General features: G+C 41.6%; 1 protein-coding gene across 2 annotated transcripts in view; it reads left to right on the forward strand.

Moving 5' to 3' along the window:
- Positions 1 to 20,183, forward strand: part of zdhhc21 (zinc finger DHHC-type palmitoyltransferase 21) — a 145,217-nt gene that overhangs the window by 11,966 nt on the left and 113,068 nt on the right. The window contains exons 1-2 of one of the 2 annotated variants that reach the window (XM_060845551.1): positions 13,196 to 13,347; positions 15,693 to 15,905. In XM_060845551.1, the coding sequence (XP_060701534.1) occupies positions 15,752 to 15,905 (154 nt within the window). In that variant the 5' untranslated portion in view covers positions 13,196 to 13,347; positions 15,693 to 15,751. Of the gene's footprint in view, positions 1 to 13,195; positions 13,348 to 15,692; positions 15,906 to 20,183 lie in introns of those variants that run through there. The other variant, XM_060845541.1, reaches the window with a different exon arrangement.

Below are 20,183 nucleotides of genomic sequence, written 5' to 3' on the forward strand. Positions count from 1 at the left end.
TGGGACTGAGACAAGGTGGGGGGAAGGGAAATGAGGAAACTGGAGAAATCTGAGTTCATCCTTTGTGGTTGGAGGGTTCCTAGGTGGAAGATAAGGCGCTCTTCCTCCAGCTGTTGTGTTGCTATGGTCTGGCGATGAAGGAGTCCAAGGACCTGCATGTCCTTGGTGGAATAGGAGGGGGAGTTGAAGTGTTGAGCCACGGGGTGGTTGGGTTGGTTGGTCCGGGTGTCCCAGAGGTGTTCTCTGAAACGTTCCACAAGTAGGCAGCCTGTCTCCCCAATATAGAGGAGGCCACATCGGGTGCAGCGGATGCAGTAAATGATGTGTGTGGAGGTGCAGGTGAATTTGTGGCGGGGTGGAGGTGCAGGTGAATTTGTGCAATCTTCTTCCTGACCTCTCTGCCCCCACCCCCACTCCAGCCTATCACCCTCACCTTAACCTCCTTCCATCTATCGCATTTCCAACGCCCCTCCCCCAAGTCCTTCCTCCCTACCTTTTATCTTAGCCTGCTTGGCACACTCTCCTCATTCCTGAAGAAGGGCTCATGCTCGAAATGTCGATTCTCCTGCTCCTTGGATGCTGCCTGACCTGCTGCGCTTTTCCAGCAACACATTTTCAGCTCTGATCTCCAGCATCTGCTGTCCTTACTTTCTCCATCGAGAGTCAGTGGTTTGGTTCAGACATTGGCTTGCTGATAGAAGATAGGGTAGTGGTTGATGGGAAATATTCATCCTGGAGTTCAGTTATTGATGGAGTACTGCAGGGATCTGTTTTGGGTCTACTGCTGTTTAACGTTTTTATAAATGACGAGGAAGAGAGTGTAGAAGGATGGGTTAGTAAATTTGCGGATGACACTAAGGTCACTGGAGATGTGGATAGAGCTGAAGGATGTTGCAGGTTACAGGGGGACATAGATTAGCTGCAGAGCTGAGCTGAGAGGTGGCAAATGGAGTTTAATGCAGAAAAGTATGAGATGATTCACTTTGGAAGGAGTAACAGGAATGCAGAGTACTGGGCGAATGGTAAAATATTTGAACAGAGAGATCACAGTGTCCATGTACGTTGTTTGCTGAAAGTTAGCATCCAGGATGATAGGGTTGTCAAGAAGGCGTATGGTGTGTTAACTTTTATTGGTAGAGAGATTGAGTTTTGGGCCCACGAGGTCATGCTGCAAAACTCTGGTGCGGCTGCAGTTGGATTATTGTATACAGTTCTGGTCACTGCATTATAGGAAGGATATGGAAGCTTTGGAAAGGGTTCAGAGGAGATATACTAGGATATTGGCTGGTATGGAGGGTAGGTTTTATGAAGAAAGGCTGAGGGACTTGAGGTATTTTCATTTGTGAGAAGAAGGTTGAGAGGTGACTTAATTGAGATATATAAGATAATCAGAGGGCTAGATAGGGTGGACAGTAACAGTCTTTTTTTCTTGGATGGTGATGGCTAGCACGTGGGGGCATAGCTTTAAATTGAAGGGTGATAGATGTAGGACAGATGTCAGAGGTGGTTTCTTTACTCAGAGTAGTTGGGGCATGGAATGCACTGCCTGCAGCAATAGTAGACTCACCAACTTTAAGGGCATTTAAATGGTCATTGGATAAACATATGGATGAAAATTGAATAGTGTAGGTTAGATGGGCTTCAGATTGGTTCCATGGGTTGGCGTTACATCGAGGGCCAAAGGGCCTGTACTGCGCTGTAATGTTCTATGTTCTATAGTATGACAAGGGTAGCTGATACATGGGAACATCAGCTCTCCCCTTGCAAGCCCCTCACCAACCTGACTTGGACATATATTGATATTACTTCACTGTTGCTAGATCAAAAATCCAAGAACTCCCTCCCTAATAGCATACAGAAAATGTACTTCAGCAGTTCAAGAAGGCAGCTTCACCAGCACTTTCACAAGGAAAGCTGGGGATGGGCGATAAATACTGGCTCAGCCTGAGATGTCCACATCCCATAAATCAATTTTTTAAAAGTGTTCTTTTCTGCACAGAGCATAGACAATATATATCTCTGTACTGTACATGCACAGGGTATTTGTCACAATACTGTATACATGTTTACTTCAACAATGTAAACACAGAGTAATTGTATGGTCAGTTTAAACACAGAGTGTTGTCTGTTCATCTATTCAATTATGTAGAGAGTGAGTGTGACCCATCAGTGAAATCTCCGCTGCATTCAATATAAAGCTCTGACAGTTCTGTTGGAAATGTGACATCCTGAATTTGAAATACACACTATTCCAGGGTCTAACCTAAAGATTTAATGCTTTTTATAGAATCATACAGAAACCTTTTGACCCATGAATTCTACACCAACAAAAACTACTTTTAATCTACATTGTCCCACTTTCTACTTGGTCTGAAGCCTTGACACTTCAAGTGCTCAAGTGGCATTTTAAATGTTATGAGGTTTCCCATTTGTACCATTTTCCCAGGCAGTCTATTCCAGATACCATCGGCTTTCTGGGTTTAAAAAACTTTTTCTCCAAACCCCTGTAAATCTCCTGCCATTCAATTTAAAACTATGCCTCTGTTCAACTAAAAGAAATAGCTGCTTACTGTCCACTCTGGCCGTGCCCCTCCACATCTTGGATATCTTAATCAGGTCTTTCCTCAGCCTTCTCTGTTGTAAAGGAAACAACCGAAAATTGAACAGCCCTATTCCACCACTAATTTGCTCCACCCCAGGAACATCTGTACCTCCTCCAGTGCAATCACATCCTTCCTGTAGTGCAGTGACTGGAATTACAAACAATGATCCAGCATGCCCTAATAAAAAAAAACCAGCTCCAACATAACCTCCCTGCTCTTAAAATCTATGCTGTGATTGATAAAGACGTGTGCCTCATATGCTTTCTTAAATATCTTATTAAACTCTTCAGCAGCATTCAAAGATCAAAATCCATTTGTTCCATTGAGCCTAGTAGTGTCCCAACATTCAATAAATGTCAGGACACTCCTTTGTCTTTTTACTGCTTCCAAAGTGCCTCACCTAAGGCTTGTTACAATTAGATGCCATCTGCCACTGATCTGACTAATTGAACTATATTGTCTTGTAATCTAAGATTCTCTATCTCACTGTCATCCACCTAGACAATCTTTGTATCATCCGCAGACTTACTTGTCATCCTCCCCACATCCTCATTCATTTTGTTCATCTGTATCACAAACATTAAGAGACCCAACACAGATCTTGTGGATACCAGCTCTAGTTATACAAACAGCTTTCTACTGCCAACCTCCATCTCTTATCACTAAGCCAATTTGGATCCAACTTGCCATGTTACCCTGGATCCCATGTGCTTTTAGCTTCTTTATTAGCCTCCCATGAGGGACCTTGTCAAAGGCTTTGCTGAAATCCACATAAACTAGATCAACTGCAGGATCATCACCTCCTTGAAAAATTCAATCAAATTTGTTAGGCATGACCTTCCTTTGACAAAGCCATTGTTGACTATCCCTGATTAAACCTAGTCTGTCTTTCGTTCAGAAAGTTGTGTAATAGTTTTCTTACCATTGATATGACACCACTGGTTTGTAATTCCCTGATTTATTTTACCACCCTTCTTGAAAATTACAAACACATTAGCTGTCCTCCGGTCCAATGTGGTCAGAGAGGAATTAAAAATTTGGGTCAAAGCCCACTGTAATATTTTTTCCTAAATTCTTCACGCAAAACTTCATCCCTCATTCAACTTATATTGCTAGTACCAGTGTATACCATGACCTCATCTTGTCACCCTCCCCATTCAGGATGCCGAGCAGCCATCCCAGTGACTGATCTTGACGCCAGCGAGGTAGTGCACACCCTGGAGTCATGCCTGCGACTTTAGAAAACACGTGTTTGTTCCTTAACTAATTAATCCCCTATCACTATTGCGCCTGCTTTCTTCTTCTCTCCTTCCTATAGAAACAGGCTGCTGTAGTGCCAAAAGCTTTGATCGATATGCATTCCCTTGAGGAACCAACACCTTCAACTTTCAAAATGGAAAATGGATTTGTGACTGGTACACAGGGTACTCCTGCACCACCTGCCTGATTCGCTTTGACTGTTTGGTTGCATAGAGACCTTTTTTTAATGCGCTGTCTCTGTGTTTCAGTAACTGTTTAAACTCAGTGCCATTATTCATAAATCTGTTGATTCTGTATGCACTTTTAACAGCCTTCACAATTCGTGACAACATCAAATATTTGGTACATAAATCTTCATGTATCCTTCATGCTTCATCTGTCATGCTTCATACTTCATACTTCGTGCATGCATTAGGTTGTGAACTGTCTGACATATATCAAAAGCGGTGTGGGTATTGTTTAAACTATTATTAACAGCATATACTTCCTCTTTCTCTTTCTTTTCCTTACACAGACACCAAATGCTTGGAGGCGGCAGCAGCAGCAGGTTATCTGCATTTCATAAAAAGAATTTGAAACAGTGCAATTTCAGCAGGTCAACTAGAGAAATGAACTTTTGTTTATGTTGTCAATATGTTATATCTTAATCAAATTTCAGAGCAGAAAAGCGCAGGAATTTAATAGATTTTCACCATGAAAACTAAATATTTGTTGAATTTAAAGTTTTGACTTGTCTTACTATTTCAGTTCATCTTCAGTTGTAAGTAGTAAACACGCATGATGGAACGTGGGAAATAATCACGCTGGTATATGTAGCAAATATTTTCTGTTAGTAATCTCTGTCTTGTGTTGGTTCAATTATAATGAAAAAGATGAATAATCTGGCTGAAAAATTGTAAAATTCTGGCCTTGGTATTTTATTTCCATCCCCATTCTTCAAATACACATGCAGTAACACATGCTACACTTAAAGCACACACATACACACATTTACACAGACCACACATGTATCTGCTCACATACACACACAAACCACAAACAACACACACATGCATACATATGTGCATATGCATGCACACACACCCATACTCTCAACACACACATGGATCTCACAGTCACCATATACACATATCCACACATACCATATGTACTCACATACAGACATAGACCACACGTGTGCATTCACACACATGCATATGGATACTATGGAAGTACACCACATACATCCACTCACATATCCTACACATCCACTCAGACATGCCACGCATCCATTCACACACCATACACCTGCACACCCAATATACTGTGCACAAATACGCATACACAGATATCACATATGCAACATATACACGTGCTGACACACACAACATGCATAGGATGAAGGTAACAATCTCTAGTGAAGTTAAAAATTGGGAAGAACAAGTGATATTGAGAACATTGAGGAATGCATTTACAGTGCCACTTGAGAACATTTGCAGAGAATTGGGGGGCTGAAAATGCTGTTAGCTGATTACATGAGGATTGGGATAACTGGCAGGAGAAAGTGAGGACTCCAGATGCTGGAGATCAGAGTTGAGAGTATGGTGCTGGAAAAGCACAGTAGGTCTGGCAGTATTGCTGGATTCCTGATGAAGGGTTTATGCCCAAAACATCGATTCTCCTGCTCCTTGGATACTGCCTGACCTGCTGTGCTTTTCCAGCACCACACTCTCGACTTGGCATAACTGGTGCTATAGTTAGCAGAGGTGAAGATCTGAGGAGGATAAGGATGTGTCTTTAAACAGGAGATTAGGCACTAATGAAAGTCGGTGTGACGAGTGCACTGAATCAAGCACATTTGATAAAGCAGAGTGAAAGGTACTGCACAATGTGGATGTTTTTGAACTTTAGACACCTTTCCTACATTCCAAATTTCAAAGCTTAGCCTCTTTACTCTGAACTGATCCTTTAAATAGTTGAAGGGAAATTGCTTGATGCCGGCATATTTGAGTAAAGGGTACCTGTGGAGGTGATCCAAAACCCATAATTTAAATGATGCAGTAACTCTGTCAAAATCAGACATGTTAAATGATGTTGTAAGTCAAATGCTCACTTTTGGCAGTTCCCTGCTGCTTTGCTGTGTTAACATTAAGGCTACTATGCTGCCATTGTGCATGTGTTTGCATTTTTCAGATGGTTATAGATATCAATGTATTAGGTCATAATATTATAAATGAATTCTTACTTTTGTTCACTTTCTGACCAACCTGGTTACATCTTTGCATCCTATTCACCCTCTCCCTGGCATAAGGAAGAGTGATTCGGATTGGGTGCACAAGTTAGGTGGATTAGCCATGGGAAATGCAGGGTTACAGGGATTGGGTACGATGCTTTTGGGAGGGTTGGTATGAAATTGATGGACCAAATGGCCTGCTGCCACACTAGGGATTCTACGATATAACACCCCACTTGATTTTATAGTCTATGGCAGATGGAGGATTGGATCTGTAAAATACACCGTTCAATAAACTGTCAACATGCAAATGTGGACAATGGTAGTTTCAGCTCTGCTGCAGTTAGGTTGAAATCTGCTCACCTACTCCAATTCACAAACACCAGATTGCACAAATGGAAATGGTTCCAACAGACATTGAGTATGATCTAGTCATTAGGTCAAGAAATATGCCAAATGTGTGGGCAGTAAAAACAGTAAATGAGAAGAAGAAAGAATGTCACTTATGGGTTTCCTACTATTCACAACTAGGGTACCACAAGGCTTAGTCTTTGGGCCTCAGTTTGCTCTTTTAAATTAAATCAAAGAACCCGAGTCAAACAAGGGTTGAAGGGTGCCACTCTTCTAAAATGTTATGGGTCTGTTCGCCGAGCTGGGAATTTGTTTTGCAGACATTTCATCCCCTGTCTAGGTGACATCCTCAGTGCTTGGGAGCTGCCTGTTTTCTCCAGCATTTATAGTGATTTGTATCTGCCACTTCCAGTTGTCAGTTCCAGCTGCCCGCTGCAGTGGCCGGTATATTGGATCCAGGTCGGTGTGCTTATTGATTGAATCTGTGGATGAGTGCCATGCCTCTAGGAATTATCTGGCTGCAAAATTGTAAATTTCTGGCCTTGGCATTTTATTTCCATCCCCATTCTTCAAATACACATGCCACACTTAAAGCACACACATACACGCATATACACAGACCACACATGTATATGCTCACACACACACACACACACACACACACACACACACCACAAACAACACACACATGCATACACATGTGCATATGCATACACACACACCCATACTCACAACACACACATGGATCACACAGGCACCATATACACATATCCACACATACCACATGTACTCACATACAGACATGGACCACACGTGTACATTCACACACATGCATATGGATACTATGGAAGTACACCACATACATCCACTCACACATCCTACACATTCACTCAGACATGCCACACATCCATCCACACACCATACACCTGCACACACAATACACTGTGCACAAATACGCATACACAGATATCACATATACAACATATACACGTGCTGACACACACAACATGCATATACACATAGGATGAAGGTAACAATCTCTAGTGAAGATAAAAATTGGGAAATGTCTGTTAACAGCCAGGGAATTCCTAGAGGCATGGCACGCATCCACAGATTCAACCAATAAGCACATCGACCTGGATCCAATATACCGGCCACTGCAGCGGACAGCTGGAACTGACAACCGGAAGCGGCAGATACAAATCACTATAAATGCCGGAGAAAATACCACAGAAGCGCTTCACAGGAGGCTCCCAAGCACTGAGGATGTCACCTAGACAGGGGATGAAACGTCTGCAACACAAATTCCCAGCTCGGCGAACAGAACCACAACAACGAGTACCCAAGCTACAAATCTTCTCCCAAACTTTGAACTCTTCTAAGATAACAATGTGACAGATATCAAGGTACAAATTAAAATGAACAAAATTACAATTCATTTATCCCAGACCCTGCAGTGTTCATAAGACATAGAGAAGACACTATTGTAGTCTACTGTGATTTAATTGGGACTGAGAATTTTTATATTGGTTGAGATGGGACAGTAAGCTGCAAAAAGAGTACAATAACAAAGATATGTTGTCAAGTCAGTGTGTGGGCAAGAAGGTGGTAGAAAGATGCAAAAATGTGCAGCTATTTACATTGGTACATAAAATGATTCTATAGCACCATCAATGTGTAAACTATTCCAAGTATTTCTAAGAGCAAAGCGATCTTGATTTCAGAGCTAGGCTGCAGATCCAAACATTTGGTTTGAAAACAAAACACTTTGGCCTCAACGGATTGACATAGGGCAGTGGAAAGGTGTGGGGCACAAATATGGAAACAAAGTCAGGACACAGTGGACAGGGGCTTCAGGTCACATTCTGGGGTTGTCACATCAAACCATGGATTGTTAGTTCACACTGCAGGGCTGTCATGTCAAACCACAAGGTCGTCAGGTTACAGTGTGATGGCTTCAGGTCACACTGCAAGGGTTGTCATTGTCAAATTGCTGGGTTTTCAGGTCACATTGCAGGGTTGCCAAGTCACATTGTAGATTGTCAGATCACACTGCAGGGTCGTCAGGTCATACTACAGGTTATCAGGTCACACTACAAATCATGTTACACTGCGGGACTGTTAGGTCAAACTGCCAGGTCCTCAAGTCACACTGTAGGGTTGTCAGGTCAAACCGCTGGGTTGTGAGATCATACTATGGGATTTTCAGGTTAAACTGCAGGGTTATCAGGTCACACTGTGGAGGTTTCAGTCACACTGCAGAGGTTGTCCAGTCATAATGCAGGGGCCTCAAGTCACATTATGGAGTTGCAAATTACTGCAGAGGCTGGAATCTGTACTGAAAACAAAAAAAAAAGCTAGTGATTATAGTGGGTCAGACTCATCATCAGCTCTGACGAAGAGTTATCTAGACTCAAAACATTAGCTTGGTCTCTCTCCATGGATGCTGTCTGACCTGCTGTGATCTCCAGATTTTGTTGTTTTCAGTACGTTATGGAGTTGTCAGGTCACAGTGCAGGATTGTGGGTCATCAGGTCATACTGTGAGGGCTTCAAGTCACATCTGGGGCGTCACATTACAATGCAGAGAATCATCAGGTCACACTGCAAGGGCTATCAGATCACATTGCTAGGAGCTTCAGGCCATTCTGCATGGTGTCATGTCAAATTGCAACACCATCAGGTCACATTACACATCAGGTCACAGTACAGGGTTGTTAAGTAACCCTGTATCTGATCAAACCCTTAAGCTATATGGTCAAACCGCTGGGTCATCAGGTCAATTGTTGCATCATCAGGTCACACTGTGAGGTCTTCAGGTCACATATTAGAGTCTCAGATCACATTGTGGGGGTGTTAAGTCACACTCTGTGGTCTTCAGGTCACACTGTGAGGTCATCAATTCATATTTGTGTCTTCAGGTCACTCTTTGAATTTGTCAGGTCATGTTGTGGGGCCTTCATATCACACTGCGGGGCTTGAAGTCACATTGTAGATTCAAGAGGTCACACTGGGATTTTTTGACACAAAGCAAAGTCATCAGGGTACACTGCAGATAGTCAGGTCACACTGCGGGATCTTCAGGTCAAACTGTGGGGGCTTAAGATCGTAATGCAAGCATCGTCAGGTCATACTGCAGGCTTCATTCTCACTGTGGGGTCTTCAGGTCGCACTACGAGTTAAAGGTCACACTGTGATCGTCACGTCAAACTGTGTGATCGTTAGGTCAAACTGCAGAGTCATCATATTACACTGGGTCATCAAGTCAGACTATGGTGTTATCAGGCCACACTGCAAGGGTTTCAGGTCCCACTACAGGATTGTCAGATCACAGTGCAGGGGTCACCAGAGCATTCTGTTCATGTCACCAGGTCCTTCATCAGCACACTTTGTGGGAGCATCAGGTAACATTGTGGGTTTCAGGTTTCAGCTGTACTTTCAATCCTATACTGCTCTGCAAAGCGACTACTTATTTCCAAGTTGCAAACATTGACCACCACTAACCATTCCTAAATGCCAGCATTCATCAGGAGTAGGCCAGTCAGCCCTTTAGGCTGGCTCTGCTGTTCAGTTAAATGATTATGGTCTGATCAGAACCTCAAATTAATGTTACTGCCAACTCAGTGATGTTTTAACTCCTTGCTTAATAAAAATCTATCTCCTTTAACAACAATATTCAAGGACTCTACTTCCACCATGTTTTCAAGAAGAACATTCCCAAGACTCGAAACACTGAGAGAAAATAAATTTGTCTAACCTCTATTTCAAATGGGACTTGAAAACAATGACCTCTAATTCTAGATTCCCTTCTCAGAGGAGAAATCCTCTCCATATCTTTGTTTGTCAAGGACCATCATTTTATGTTTTATGCTTGAAATGTTATGTTTTAATCAAATTGCCTCTTACTCTTCTTAACTCCAGCCGATACAAGTCTAACATCTCCTCAGACATTCTGCCCATTCCAGTTATTAGTCTAGTGCACTTCTCTGAATTGCCTTGAATACACATGTCCTTCCTGACATCAGATGACTGAAATTGTGTACAATATTTCAGATATGGTCCCCCCAAAGCCTTCTCCAGCTGTTGTATAACCTCCTGACTTTTGTATTCAGTCCCCTCACAATAATCAATGACATTCTATTAGCTTTCCTCATTACTTTCTGTTCCTGCATACAAACTGTTTGATTTCATGTATGAGGACGCCCAGATCACTTTGCTGTCTCTCACTATTTAGATGATATACTCCTTTTTTATTTTTCCTGTCAAAATGAACTATTTCACATTTTTGCACAATATGCTCCATTTGCCACATCTTTGACCACTCACTTAATCTATCTGTACTTTTTTGTAATCTCCTTGCGACCTCTTCAAAACTACTATCCCAGTGTCATCAGCAAATTTGTATGTGTCATGGAGAGCCCTGCAGATGTTTTTGGTTAGCAAAACTGCCAGTGTAGTGATAAACTTTCAATGAGGAAAATCCCATTGTGCCACTGTTTCTCCTCCAGGAGATTATGGATTACCTTTTTGTCTTCATCAAAAGTGTTGTTGCAAGGTGACCATATCACTCACCGAACTATAAGCCAGAGATTCAGACTAATGTTCTGGGCTAATGGGTTCAAGACTGGCTTCAGCAACTTGTGGAATTTAAATTCAATTAATAGTTCTCTTACTTAATGTAAGTCTCAGTAAAGATGACCGCAAGACCAGCATTTATTGTTGTAAAAACTCCATTCACTTTCTAATGTTTTTTAAGGAAGGAAATCCGCCATCCTTACCTGGTGTGTCAGACATGTGATACCAGACCCAAAAAAAATGGCTGGCTTTGTAACTGCCCTCTGAAATGGATGATCAAGGCACTCAGTTCAAGGGAAATTAGAGATGAACAACAAATGGTAACCTTGCCAACAACACACCCACCCTGTGAAAGTGTGAAAGACAGAAGTATCCAGATGCTTCTCACGTATATGGTTATTGGTCTGTACAGTAGTAGAGGGCCTGATATTCCTGAAAGTCACGTAGCATTCTTGATTTATTTGAGTGTCTTATTTTTGAAGAACACAGGTATTTCTTGAGATTTTCTAAAAGTGATTCATTCATAACATGAGGCATGAGAACTGAGACACTCTTGGTCTTTCAATTATTGGTGGTGGAGTTTTCAGGAATCGAGTTATATGTTTACACTTTTTGTTAACTGTAACATAAGAGATAGAAGCCAGTTTGTACACATAGTGGTCCCAGCAATGAGATAATCTGTTTTTGAGATGTAGTTTGGAAGATTACTATTGGTAGGACATCAGAGAAATTTTCCCCAGCTCATCTTCAAATAGTCTTAACATTCATCTGGTTTAGTATTTTTTAAAACATAACAACTCTGATCATATAGCCCTGCATTGCACTTTAGTGAAGCCTAGGCTATTTGTTTCAAGTCTGTGGAGCAAGGTTTGATCTCGTAACTTCTCAACAGAAGATAAGCAAAGTTGGACCCTCTATGAATTACTGGTACAGGGATTAATGCCATACTTTTAGCATTTTGTCCGGCCCTCAGGGGCAAGAATACTGTGAACTCAGCTAAACGTAGCATGTGTCCTCCCTTCCCTACTGCTGTCATCTTTAAAATTCAAACCGTCTTCAAACACAAGTTGCTGAGATTGTTAGCATCAGAGAACAACCCTTTATAGATAAACAATTATTGCTGTTCATGTTTAATAAAATGGCCCAATGTATTGGCACTGTTGAGCTTTGAAAAACTGAGTAATGGAATCAGGATTTCAATATCCAATTGAACATTCATTACCATTTAAAGCAATGCAAATGTTTGCAATTACAATTTTAACTTCCTAAATTGCACAGTCAATGTGTACAAAGCATTGACTGGAGAATAGCCAATGTTGTTCCATTGTTTGAGTATTGAGTACAAGAGTTGTTGCGGCTGTACAGAATATTGGTTAGGCCACTGTTGGAATATTGCGTGCAATTCTGGTCTCCTTCCTAAGGGAAAGATATTGTGAAACTTGAAAGGGTACAGAAAAGATTTACAAGGATGTTGCCAGGGTTGAAGGATTTGAGCTATGAGGAGAGGCTGAACAGGCTGGGGCTGTTTTCCCTGGAGCGTTGGAGGCTGACCGGTGACCTTGTAGAGGTTTACAAAATTGAGAGGCGTGGATAGGGTAAATAGACAAAGTCTTTTCCCTGTGGTGGGGGAGTCTAGAACTAGAGGGCATAGGTTTAGGGTGAGAGGGGAAAGATATCAAAGAGACCTAAAGGGTCTCAGAGGGTGGTATGTGTATGGAATGAGCTGCCAGAGGAAGTAGTGGAGGCTGGTACAATTGCAACATTTAAAAGGCATTTGGATGGGTATATGAATAGAAAGAGTTTGGAGGGATATGGGCCAGGTGCTGGCAGGTGGGACTAGATTAGGTTGGGATATCTGGTTGGCATGGATGGGTTGGACCGAAGGGTCTGTTTCCATGCTGTACATCTTTATGACACTATGACTCTATGTTTAAGAAGGACAAAAGGGATAATCTGGGAAATTACAGCCCAGGGATCCTTAAGCCAGTGAGGGGAAAATTATTGGCAAGAATTTTTAGGGAAACTGGGTGTCTTCAGCCTGGGTTCATATTCCTGTTTGCTGTCTAGGCACTGATGCTGAAGAGTACTGGTGTGTACTTGAGGTGAAGATCAGTTTCCATGCACTAAAATGTTGTGGAATCAACTGGAGCTAAACAAATTTACATCTAGTTTTATGCATTTAGATTAGACTCCCTCCAGCATTGATGCAGAATTAAATAAGAATCTTATAGCAAATGAATGTTTGAAATTCTACGGCCAAAAGAAGGTTACGGATGGGATGGAGAGGTGTTTTGAAGAATTGAGCAGCATGGGACTGGTGGGAAGGTGCAGATGAAGCCCAACAAAGGTGAGCCTTAATGGTATTGAACTGGACCATGTGGACCTCTTCATTTTCAGTATGGGCAAGCTTTCCAGTACATCCTGTTAATTCTCACCCCAGTAATTGCCTCTACATTTTTGCTAATAGGAAACTTGTAATTTTTTCCTTACTATACTCTGATTTAAAGCAAAAACACTTATTGGATATTCTAATGTCTGCTTTTTGTACCTTTGTTGGAAGGACCATTGAATCATAAAGTCCAATCATCCATGTCACAATGATCCCAAACTAAACTTGTCCCACCTGCCTGATATCCCAAACTAAAGTCAGTTGATTAGGGATAGTCAACACGGTTTCGTGAAGGGTAGGTTGCGCCTCACAAACCTAATTGAGTTCTTTGAGAAGGAGACCAAACAGGTGTTTGAGGGTAAAACCGTTGATGTGGTGTATATGGATTTCAGTAAGGCATTTGATAAGGTTCCCCATGGTAGGTACTGCACAAAATATGGAGGCACTAGCAGTTTGGATCAGAAATTGGAAAGCTGAAAGAATACTGAGAGGGTGGTGGTTGATGGGAAATGTTCATCCTAGAGTTCAGTTACTAGTGGTGTTCTGCAAGGATCTGTTTTGGGTCCACTGCAGTTTGTCATTTTAAGAAAAGAACAAGAGGAGGGCGTAGATGGATGGGTTAGTAAATTTGTGGATGACAATAAGGTCGGTACAGTTGTGGATAGTGCTAAAGGATGTTGTAGGTTACAGAGGCTGCAGCGCTGGGCAGCGATATGGCATATGGAGTTTAATATAGAAAAGTGTGAGGTGATTCACTTTGGAAGGAGTAACAGGAATGCAGAGTACTGGGTGAATGGTAAGACTTTTGGTAGTGTAGATGAGCAGAGAGATCTTGGTGTCCATGTAAATAGATCCCTCAAAGTTGCTACCCAGGTTGACAGGGATGTTAAGAAGGCATACGGTCTGTTAGTTTTTATTAGTATAGGGATCACATTTCGGAGCCATGAGGTCATGCTGCAGCTGTACAAAACTCTGGTGTGGCTGTAGTTGAAGAATTGTGTGCAGTTCTGGTCACAGCATTATAGGAAGGATATGGAAATGTTGGAAAGGGTTTAAAGAAGATTTACTAGGATGTTGCCTGGTATGGAGCGACGGTCTTACGAGGAAAATTGAGGGACTTGAGGCTGTGTTTAGAAGAAAGTTGAGAGGTGACTTAATTGAGACATATAAGATAAGCAGAGCATTAAATCTGGTGGATGTTGAGAGCCTTTTTCCGAGGATGGTGATGGCTAACATGAGGGGGCATAGCTTCAAATTGAGGGGTGATAGATATAGGAACAGATATCAAGATAGTTTCTTTACTCAGACAGTAGTAAGGATGGGAAATGCACTGCCTACAACAGTTTTAGGCTTGCCAACTTTATGGGCATTTAAGTGGTCATTGGATAGGCATATGAGTGAGAGTGGAATAGTATAGGTTAGATGGGCTTCAGATTGGTTTCACAGGTCGGCGCAATATCAAGGGCCAAAGGGTCTATACTGTGCTGTCATGTGCTATATTCTAAACTAGTCCCACCTCCAAACATTTCTTAATCATGAACTTATCTAAATGTTAGTGAGTTTTGAGAAGATTTGTAGCTCAGGTTGAGGTTCTGGATTTATGTTTGCTCACTGAGCTGGAAGGTTCATTTCCAGATGTTTCATCACCCTACTAGGTAACATCTTCAATGGGCACTGTACATGATTGCTGCTTTCTATTTATATATTTGGGTTGGTGATGTTATTTCCTGTGGTGATGTCACTTCCTGTTCTTTTCCTCAGGGGTTTGGTGGATGGGGTCTAATTCAATGTGTTTGTTTATATTTTGTTTTTTTTTAAAGATTGTAACTGTGCAAGCCTTCACCTTTTCCTCTGGAAGTTGATTCCACACTGAACTACTCTCTGTATAAAATAAAGAATTGCCCCTCATGTCTTTTCTTAAATCTTTCTCCTCTCACCTTAAAAATATGCCTCCTATTCTTGAAATCCTCCACCCAACAGAAAAGTTACTTACTATTCACATTATTTATACCCCTAATAATTTTATAAATCTCTGTAAGGTCACCCTTTAACCTCCTCCACTCCAGTGAAAAAATTCCCAGCCTATCCAGCCTCTCTTTATAACTCAAACCCTCCATTCGTGACAACATCCTGGTGAGTCTCTTCTGACCCCTCTCCTTCATGTAACAGGGCAACTGGAACTGGATATAAATGAAAGGGATATTTAATGCTGAATAATAAAAATTTGCACACAAATAAAGCTATTTTATTTATGGAATATTAGTAAATGTGGTTATTTTTATGTTATTTTTCTCTCTGAGCAGGACTCGCAGACGTGATTGATTAAATTCCAGCTACCGGCCAGTGAAACAACCTTTCTGTGATGGGGCTTCAACTTCACTTAGTCTACGACCTACAGGGCTGGTGTTGTGTCAGCATCATCACCTTTGTTTGGCTTTATAACACACTCTACATTCCCAAACTTATCCTCTTCCCTCACTATGAAGAGCAACATATTCCAGCTGCTGTGATAGTGCGTGAGTAGCATTGCTTTCTTTCACCACTGTTTAACTGAACATCCACTACTATTGCAATTTCATCACTAATTCTCAGACAAAAGTCACGATGATTTCCTTCTATTTTGGTAAGCCCTGTAATCAAGTGGGGTCATACATTCCCAACCATTTTTATATGCAAAAAGGGAGTAATATGCAGATAGTTCAGGAGATGGTAGCACAATAGTAATATCACTGAAATAGTAATCTGAAGACCTGGATGAATACTGTGGAGAAATGAGTTTGAATTCCAGTTGGTGGAACTTTAAATTTAATTAATTCACATTTGGAAGCTTGTTTCAGTAATTGTGCCCATAAAAGCCCACCTAGTTCGTTGATGTCCTTTAGTAAGGAAATCTGCCTTCCTTATTTGTTCTGTCCTACATGTGACTCCAGATCCAGAGCAATGTGGTTGACTTTTACAAATCAGTAAGCCAGTTTCTTGCAGGCCAACATAGTCATTAACAGGTCGATGCAGTAGGCTATGTGCAGGTGTCATGGCACCTGATTGCTGACACATTTTCCAAGGTGATGTCCATATTTGGCTGTCCATGTTGAGAGTGTGAGTGAAGCCCATCAACATGTACAGGCTTTCCATGACAAATGTAAACCACAAGGACTGAAATGTATTATCACTGCGGGAAATAATATTTTAATTTAGCTTTTATATGTTTGCTGTGCATGTGTCTGTTCCCCTTTTAATTATTTGTGACATGCACCACTGGACCCTGTCTAAAACATGCCTAAAACATTTAGAATAGAAAAGTGGAAAAGTAATGAAGCCAGATGGACCACCCAATACTGACCTAGGCACCAGCAACAGCAACAACAAACCCAGACTTGTAAACACAGTAAAATCCTCTTTATCAACATCTGTTGGGCACTGCCAAAATTGAGAATGACAGCCTGACATAGTCATGCCCACAGAATCATACCTTACAGATAATGTCCCATACCCAGGGATAGTCAATGTGGTGTATGTTCTGTCCTACCAGCAGACAGACCCAACAGAGATCATGGCACATTGGTCTGCTGTCAAGAGGGGTTGCCCTGGGAGTCCTCAATACTCCAGACTCATGGCATCAGGTCTAGCATGGGCAAGGAAAATGTCTTGCTGATTACCCTATACCATCCTCCCTTGGCTGCTGAATCAGTGCTCCACTTGGAGGAGGAACTGGAGTCGCAAAATCGTAGAATGTACACTGGGTGAAGGGCTTCAATGTCCACCACCAAAGGTTGCTGGCCAGAACTTAGATCTGATCGATTGATTGTGGGATTCTGTATCTCTGTCTGTCTCTTGTTGGTTATGCTGTTTGGCACACAATTGTAACTTCATTTTGAGATGTACCTAGCGCTGCTCCTGCCTTGCTCTTCTTTACTCGCCTTTAAATATTTTAAGAACTTTATAAGATGCCAAAAGTTTTGTCATATCTTTTTGTCATAATTACTTTGCACAAATGTGAGAAATAACTGTATTAAATTGAATGCTTTGATGGAGTAACCATTTACTTTGTTTTAATTGCTTTGTTTTGGATCTCTGCAAACTCAGAACATCTGCACAATTCTCAGTGTGTGAAAACTATGGGCAGTATTTATGGTCTCAACATTGTACCTGTCATTGTGATTAACCCCAAGGTCATATCACTGCTTGAGTTTGGTGTCAAACTCAATGTACACTTTTAAATAGATACACAGAAAGAAGTAGGAATGTATAAAACGAACGTTTTGATTATGAACATGAGTAGACCATTCCACCTTGCTGCCTTGTCTAACGATCACTTTTGATCTGATTATAATCTCAAATTCTCATTCCCAAACATCCTGAAAACCTTTAGAACTTTTGTTGAAAAGGAACTTACCTCTACTTTAAAAGTATTCAAGGACTCTGTTTCCACCACCTTTTCAGGAAGAGAGTTCCAAAGGCTCAGAACCACTTGAGAGCGCGAGAGAGAGAGAGAGTAAAAATCTCTGTTCTAAATGTGGGGTTAAATAATGACCTAGATTTTTAGATACTTCCATTACAGAAACATCCACTCCACTTAGTTGTGCACTTTTGATGACAAGGTATTTAAGACTATGCGCCAAGTGCTATAAAATGAGATTAGACTGGATAGATAATTGCTCTTTTACCAGCACAAACATGATTTGGCTAAAGAGCTTTTTTTTCAGGGCTGTAGACTTCTATGACTTCTTGTCAAGAACCCTCAGAATGTTCTATATTTTAATGAAGACACCTTTCACTCTTCTAAGCTTGTGTGCGTAGCATTTCCAAACATTCCTCATGAGACAAACCTGATACCAACCCCCTCCAGCTGCAGATACTAGTTTTGTAAACATTTCCTGAACTGCCTCCAATATATTTACATTCTTCCTAAAATAAAACGATAATCAACTGTAGCTATATCAGGGTTTTCACAGTCCTCTTCTAACATTATTTCCTTTGAAGCAGTTATGGTGCCAATAGATGAGTATAATGATTGTAAGAAGGTCAGCCAGATCGACCTCATAGAATATGAGTTCCCTGATTGGGGCTGTTAATCTGGACCATTCAGGGAGCCCTGGCAAACTGATGAGCACAAGAGTGTCAGGCATCGTGCTCACTCTGAGAGCTGACTTTGAGACAGCTGGATCAGTGTCAAGGATTCTCCATTTGTAAATAAAAGGTGAGTTGATGATGGGATACCTGTCTCTGTGGAGTTATTTCAGTTGCGACAAGATAAAAAGCACGCTTCTGAAGAAATGTGCTTGCACCAGTTGTCTTTGAGTTAGGTTAAGTATTTCTGACATCATGCCATTATTTGAGCAGCTTGGCTTGTTTATCCTGCCATCAAAGAGTGCACCAAGAATATGGAAAACTGAGGGTTTTTTTCTGGGCAAATGACATTGGGGCAGATAAAAAGCCATGAGCTATACTGCTGTCAGCTTGTGGACCTGCAGCCTTTTTGGTTATTAGGAACTTAACTTTTCCTGAGGCACCACATACTAAAATCTTTCAAAAGTTGATGAATTTAGTTCAGGAATATTACAACTCCAAGTCGTCTTTAATTCTGAGACAGTATAGGTTTTAATTGATAATTTGAGAACCAGGGGAATCCATATCAGGACTTTTGACTAGATTAAGCTGACTGGCGGAGGCATGTGACTTTGGTTTAATATTTAATGAGAGAGACCATTTGGTATGTGACAGTACTGATGTAACCATACAAAAGTTATGACTAGCTAAATCCTTCAAACAGGCACCAAGACTGGCTTTACTGTTGGACTATAGGGCAAGTGGACCATATGAGTTGCAGGGCATTCTGATGGAAGTGGACTCACTCATCAGTCTGACTGAGCTTGGAGAACACCACAGTAAAGAGCAGCACATTATTTTATGGAGCAAAACTGATTGTCCTGAGCCAGATACTGGCTAAACTCCACCAGGGTCATCTAAGGTGTTCCCAAACGAAGATGTTGACGACAAATTATATCTGGCGGCCAGGATTGGATGTAGACATAGCTACAATGGTGGTGCAGTGCCCAGCATGCCAACAATGACACAAATTACAGTCCAGCAGTTCCATCACATTCATGGGAATGGCTGGATAAACCCAGGACTTGGTTAGACATCGACTGCGGAGGTCCTTTCATGGGCTCAATTTTTTTGGTATTCATTGTGAATGGTAGTCACAAAGTGGCTGAACATGCATAGAGTTCATTCATCAAAAGTTCATTCATTCATCACTCTTTGAAGGGTTGGTGTGGACTTGTTGGGCCGGTAGCTGAAACAGCATCAGGAACACCAATACTGGACACAAGACTCCCCTAAGTGAGATGGACAGTTTACTTAAAGAGATGAAGTTTGGTGCAGGAACCACAGGAATAGACCTGCATTGGTAAGAGGCATGGTCGATGCAAGGTCATGTTCAGGGACATATAAAGTGTGGGTAGGTTTAATGGTACTGAACATGGACCATATGAAAGCTGCAAACTCACAAACAGTGTGGGAACAAGCCAAACCAAAGTGGTAGCCATGGGCACCCGCATGGGACCCAGCTAGCCTGCCTGTTTGTCGGATATGTGGAATAGTCCATCTTCCACAGTTACACTGGCACCATCCCCCACCTGTTCCTCTGCTACATCGATGACTGTATTGGTGCCACCTTGTGCCCTCATGAGAAGGTTGAATAGTTCATCAACTTTGTCAACACCTTTCACTCTGACCTCAAATTCACCTGGACCATCTCGGCGACCAACTAACCATAGACATATACTACAAGC

This window comes from Hemiscyllium ocellatum, chromosome 2 (assembly GCF_020745735.1).
Source record: "Hemiscyllium ocellatum isolate sHemOce1 chromosome 2, sHemOce1.pat.X.cur, whole genome shotgun sequence".
Classification (NCBI taxonomy): Eukaryota; Metazoa; Chordata; class Chondrichthyes; order Orectolobiformes; family Hemiscylliidae; genus Hemiscyllium; species Hemiscyllium ocellatum.